The sequence below is a fragment of the Nematolebias whitei genome, chromosome 14 (genome assembly GCF_014905685.2).
Source record: "Nematolebias whitei isolate Nwh7 chromosome 14, NemWhi1, whole genome shotgun sequence".
NCBI classification, from domain to species: domain Eukaryota; kingdom Metazoa; phylum Chordata; class Actinopteri; order Cyprinodontiformes; family Rivulidae; genus Nematolebias; species Nematolebias whitei.
In genome coordinates, this window is record NC_056511.1 from 2,122,318 (window position 1) to 2,128,415 (window position 6,098).

Below are 6,098 nucleotides of genomic sequence, written 5' to 3' on the forward strand. Positions count from 1 at the left end.
TTATATTTGTCCATTAAACCCAATGAATCCAATCAGCTACTTAGACTACAAGCATGTCTTAAAGACATAAAAACCTGGATGACCCTTAATTTTCTCCTGTTGAACAGACAAGACTGAGGTTTTGGTTTTTGGACCTGAGCACCTTAGGAATGAATGTTTCAGTCTTTCTCCCTCCTTAGATGCATTAATCTGTCCTCCAGCTCTAATGTTAAAAATCTTGGTGTTATTTTTGATCAGGACATGTCTTTTATCCCCCACATTAAAAACGTTACTAGAACCTCCTTCTTCCACCTGCGTAATATCACTAACATTAGAAACATCTGATCTAAAGATGATGCAGAAAAACTGGTCCATGCATTTGTCTCGTCTAGACTGGACTATTGCAATGGTTTATTATCTGGGTGTCCAAATACTTCTTTAAAACGTCTTCAGTTGATCCAAAATGCTGCTGCCAGAGTCTTAACTGGAGTTACTGGGAGAGATCATCTCTCTCCAGTTTTAGCTTCTCTCCATTGGCTCCCTGTCAAATCCAGAATAGAATTCAAAATCTTACTTCTAACCTACAAAGCTCTCAACAACCTAGCTCCATCTTATATTACAGATCTTATTGTTCCATATTTTACTAACAGAGCACTTCGCTCTCAGACTGCAGGTTTACTTGTGGTTCCTAGAGTTTACAGAAGCAGAATGGGAGGAAGATCTTCCAGTTCTCAGGCTCCTCTCTTGTGGAACCAACTTCCAGTTTCTGTCCATGAGGCTGACACATTGTCCAGTTTGAAGACTTTCCTTTTTGATAAATCCTATAGTTAGCGTGTGTGTGTGTTTATATATATATATATATATATATATATATATATATATATATATAAAGTAAGTTAATAACGCGATTTATCTGAGGAGCAGCTTTGAGTTTAACTCCATCACTGAACTCTCATCTTGAACAAGCATGAAGGCGACAGTGGAAAGAAAAACTCCCTCATGAGGAAGAAACCTTTAGCAGAACCAGGATCAGGACAAGAGGACCATCTGCTTCGACCAGCTGGGTTTGGTAAAAACAGATACACAATGGCAGGTCAAGAATCACATGTTAAGATAGAAATAGTTTCAAATAAAAACTATTTAATTTAAACAATTCATTTAAGGAAATGAGGTCCGTTTGTCCTCTAGTAGTCTAAGTCTACAGCAGCATAACAACCCTAACAATAGGATTTATCAAAAAGGAAAGTCTTCAAACTGGACAATGTGTCAGCCTCACGGACAGAAACTGGAAGATGGTTCCACAAGAGAGGAGCCTGAGAACTGAAAGATCTGCCTCCCATTCTGCTTTTGTAAACTCTAGGAACCACAAGTAAACCTGCAGTCTGAGAGTGAAGTGCTCTGTTAGGAAAATATGGAACAATAAGATCTGTAATATAAGATGGAGCTAGGTTTTAAATTATTTAGAATGTTGTTTTATTGAGTCCTTTAGACTTTAGAGAGAAGAAAACATCCATCGACTGACCTGAGGCTTAGCCAACGTTTGTTTGTTTGTTTGTTTGTTTACCTGAAGAGTTACAGCTTCAGTTTTGACAGGTTTTTCTTGTTTTGCTGTCTAAAAGAAGAAAAATAATTTTCAATTCTGTTTTCACTCAGTGTGGGTTCGTCAGTACCAGGAACCAGAAGCAGGTCTCACCAGGACTCACCTGGCTGCCCGGCAGAGGTCTGGTGCGTCCGACAGGTCGCCGGTTTCTGTCCCTGACCTCTGACCCCTGCTGCTGGCTGGCGCTGGCCGTGGCGCCGCTCGATGACCCGACTCCGTGGTGGCGGTGCCAACCCAGCAGGCAGCGCCACTGAGCCAGCTCCCTGAGGAGAGGCAGGCAGGACGCCGGACACAACATGGAGGCGCAGCTGCAAGCACGAGCCCAACCGCCAAATTAATCCAGGTTAGATAATCCAGAGTCGGGTTGCACCAGAATCTTTAGTCCAGAAAAATCAGAGTTCAAAAGTTTCAGAGATAATCTAACCCTCAACTTCACTGTCAATATACATACACTACATACACATTTATATATATAATATATATATAAAATTAAACTCATCAGTTCTGTAGTGAATAATCTTGAGCTGCAGCCAAGAACAAAAATTGAACCTGAACACGTTTAACAAAAGTCCAAACAGGTGACCAGAACCAGAACGTCTTGTAGCTCCAGAGAACGCTCCTGTGAGCTCAGAGAAGGGTTCAGAAACGGTCTCAGGTCCGCTCCCTGATCTCTGAACAAGAACCGGAACCGTTCTAAAATGGATTTATTCATCTTTTCATGGCTCATCTTGTTCACATGGAACCTGGTTCTGGTTCTTCAGGTGTAAAAAAACAATAAAGACAATTCTTCTTGAGTTCTTAAAGGTCATAGGAGTCCTTACGGAGGAGTCTTAACATCTACTGGAACTGGGACAGGAAGTTCAGATCCAGTTCAGTTTCCAGAACCGGATCTGCAGCTTCAGGATCAAACCTGAACCCGTCATGTCAAACTGAAGCTGCTGCAGGTTTTTGTCCCCTGCGGCTCTCCGTACAGAACCAGACAGTCCGTCTGCATGTGCTCAGAAGAGCTCATGTAACGACCCGTGGGTCCGGCCATGTTGGGTTCCTGCAGAACCAGCACGACTCCGCTCAGATCAGCTCCAGAACCGCTGTCAGAAAAATCCAAACCCGAGAAGGGAAACTCGAATGTTCTCGAGTTCTGATGACCCATGGAGTGATGCGTTCATGAACAGCTGTTCCGGTGGGAAACACCAGCCTCCTGAGTCACACAAACATCCTGATGTCCTGAAACCAGCTTCAGTTGGTTTGAATGAAAACATCTGTTTCAGCAGAGTGTTTACTGGGGACTACTTTCTTCGGCGTAGTAATACTTGTTTTAAAACCACAGCCTGTACTCGATGTGCTGGCACTCCTAAAGTTACATGCTGTACCCACTCTTGCAGCCCTCTCACTGAAGATTAACCAGTTTTGGATCTAATTAAAGTCAGCGTGGGTAAAAATGGTCTTTTTGGGCTGCACCTGAACGCCACACGTGTCCAGATGTTTGAGTCTGAACGGGTTAAGACGATGGGTCAGCTGATCAGAAGTTTATATTTGTATATTTATATTTATGAAAAAGGCTGCAGCTGAAGATTACTCACTTCATATCTGACAGAAAACAGCGCAGGTCCAAACGCCCGGTTCTGGTCGACCAGAATGTCGGTACCTTCAAGCCTCCGTCCGCTTTATTCTAAATCAATCATTCATCAAAGGACAGATGATCGATTAGTTGACAGAGTTAATCTGTCTGTGAATTTCAAAATAAAATCAGTGAATCAACAAATTAATGTGTGGAGTGGACGGTGAGGTCAGATGATTGACAGGTCCAGTAACACAGCGTCAGCTAATCAATTGATGTGATTGATGGAAAATCGTTCAACAGGAGGTGAAGAATCAGCACCCTTCAACAGACGTACAGCTCCAACATCAGCTGGAGAAACCTAACAAACATCTGTCCCTCAGAGGGTAAACAAACTGACGGATCAATAATTGATCGATGATCAGATAAACCTACCAGCTGCTGCTGAGGGCTTAAAACAGCCGAAGCTCCAACGCCTCGCTCTGCCTGCAGCCGAAGGAGAAAAACAGAAGGTTTTCTTCTTCTGTGGTGGAAAAAACCTGACAATGGAGAACCGAGCCAGGCAGAACCTCCACACACACAGAGTGGGGGCGGGGACAGAAACCTGAGCCCGCCCCCCCAGCATCTGTCCAGCTCTTTTAGCTGCTTCATGGTTCTGTTTCACCCGACAACACACCACAGAACCAGCTGCGCTCTGAGAACAAAAATTAACTCTTCGTGTTTCGGAGCGTCGACACGACGACTCAAACCAGAACAGCTGTCCAACATCTGCTGCAGACCACCAGCAGCTACTACCACTCCAGATAAAGCTCAGCGTCTCGCACCAGCTCTGTGACTGCACAGGCAGCTGTGGCAGCCATTTTTAATTTAAACAAGCGGTGCTCTGACGACCCGTCACGGAGGGGTTCTGAATTCCTGCAGCGTTGGAGACTGGAACAGAGGACGACGTAAACCTAAATGTTTTTACTGCAAGACATCCAAGAGTTACTCTGTGGAGAACGGAGGGAGGTTTCATTTTGAGTAACAGATCCAGGAGAGTGGAGGGAGCAGTTTTATCCACCACCAGGAGCAGTGGTGGAGTCAGGGGGTGGCCAGTGGTGGCCTGGCCCCCCTAGAGTCATCTCCAGCCACCCCAATCATTAGAGTTAAATATAGTATAAAAACTAGAGAGCAGTTTCCTCAGATGGAGTTTTATACACACACAGTAGTCCCTCACTACTTCGCGGTTCGTTTGTCGCGGACTCGTTCTTTTGAGATTTTTCAAAGTAAGACTGAACGCGATAAATTTTTTACAAGACTGTGAACTTTAATGTTGGTCACATGACCGGGACAGTACAGTAAAAAGTTAACTAAAAAATAAAATACTTCAGACAGGTGCCGCCATTTTGTAGTTTTCTCTCAATAAGCCTCCACTTTATTCCCACTCATGACAACTACATTTCCCAGAAGCCCCATTTCCTTCTGCTGAAATACTAGATGGAAATTTTTGATCTGGTCGGCCCAGTGGAGGCGGAGGAACCGCATGGAATCCACCAAACCGGGCCAGAACCAGACCTCCAGACATATCGGTGAACCTTGAGAGCTGGTACCCGGCCCACGAGGACCTGCGGGCGGGGACGCGCTGTCAGTAAAATTTAGTAGCTACATGAGTGTGTTGTTAAAATCAGAAGGTTTAAGAGTTTAGAACATTGTAAGAGTGTGGGAAGAGTTTCTAAAGCCTTAAAATACAGACAAATGCTAAAATGGGGGGGGTTGTTCTGATTCGGTTAATTAGCAAGACAGAGGGGCGGAGTCTGGCCTGGGACACCATGTACCTGTACCACCTACACATCTGTGCACCTGTACACAGGTGAATCTGAGCAGGGCTACAATCGGCCTGCAGCACCTGTACGAGGAAACGGCTGGAGTCCCTGATCCACCGGGTCCAGGTCTGACCCCCTGAGTCCTTCTGATATCTGGACCACCTTTATGAGGCCAGAATCAGAACCCAAAACATCCACCTGCAGAGACACGCCCCCCTGTGTGTGTCCAGGTGTTTTGAAGTGGGACAGAGGAGGAGGAGCAGGACGTCTTCGTCCATCTTCAAAGACAAACTGTCCTCTGATGTCTCCGTCTCAGGACTCACAGCGGAGAACCTTCACAGGACCTTCTGGGTTCTTTTACACAGGAACACCAACAGAACCCAGGTTCACTGCAGACACACCTGTTCTCAGGTGGTTCTGAGACGGGTTACCTGACACTGACAGGTGTCACCTGTCAGCGGCCCGCTCCGGGTCCAAACTGACCCAAGATCAGCTCTGAAACCAGCTGATGTTCCCAGAGGTTAAAGGTCACGACTCAGCTTTCAGTGGTCCAATTCATCTTTAATGAGTCTGAACCAGAACCAGAACTGCGGCTGACCAGAACCAGAACAGAACCAGAGCTGCAGCTGACCAGAACCAGAACAGAACCAGAGCTGCGGCTGACAAGAACCAGAACAGAACCAGAGCTGCAGCTGACCAGAACCAGAACAGAACCAGAGCTGCAGCTGACCAGAACCAGAACAGAACCAGACCAGAACCAGAACAGAACCAGAGCTGCAGCTGACCAGAACCAGAACAGAACCAGAGCTGCAGCTGACCAGAACCAGAACAGAACCAGAGCTGCAGCTGACCAGAACCAGAACAGAACCTGAGCTGCAGCTGACCAGAACCAGAACAGAACCTGAGCTGCAGCTGACCAGAACCAGAACAGAACCTGAGCTGCAGCTAACCAGAACCAAACAGAACCAGAGCTGCGGCTGACCAGAACCAGAACAGAACCAGAGCTGCGGCTGACCAGAACCAGAACAGAACCTGAGCTGCAGCTAACCAGAACCAGAACAGAACCAGAGCTACGGCTGACCAGAACCAGAACAGAACCTGAGCTGCAGCTAACCAGAACCAGAACAGAACCTGAGCTGCACCTGACCAGAACCAGAGC

General features: G+C 46.2%; 1 protein-coding gene across 1 annotated transcript in view; it reads right to left on the reverse strand.

Annotated features, from left to right (window-relative positions):
* Positions 1-1,628: 1,628 nt before the first annotated feature.
* The window catches only part of LOC119420767 (cysteine and histidine-rich protein 1 homolog), a 5,398-nt gene continuing 928 nt past the window's right edge, over positions 1,629-6,098 (reverse strand). Inside the window, exons 2-3 of the mRNA XM_037688194.1 lie at positions 2,551-2,667; positions 1,629-1,887 (exon numbers count right to left, since the gene is read on the reverse strand). Of these exons, the coding sequence (XP_037544122.1) occupies positions 1,629-1,887; positions 2,551-2,667 (376 nt within the window). The remainder of the gene's footprint in view (positions 1,888-2,550; positions 2,668-6,098) is intronic.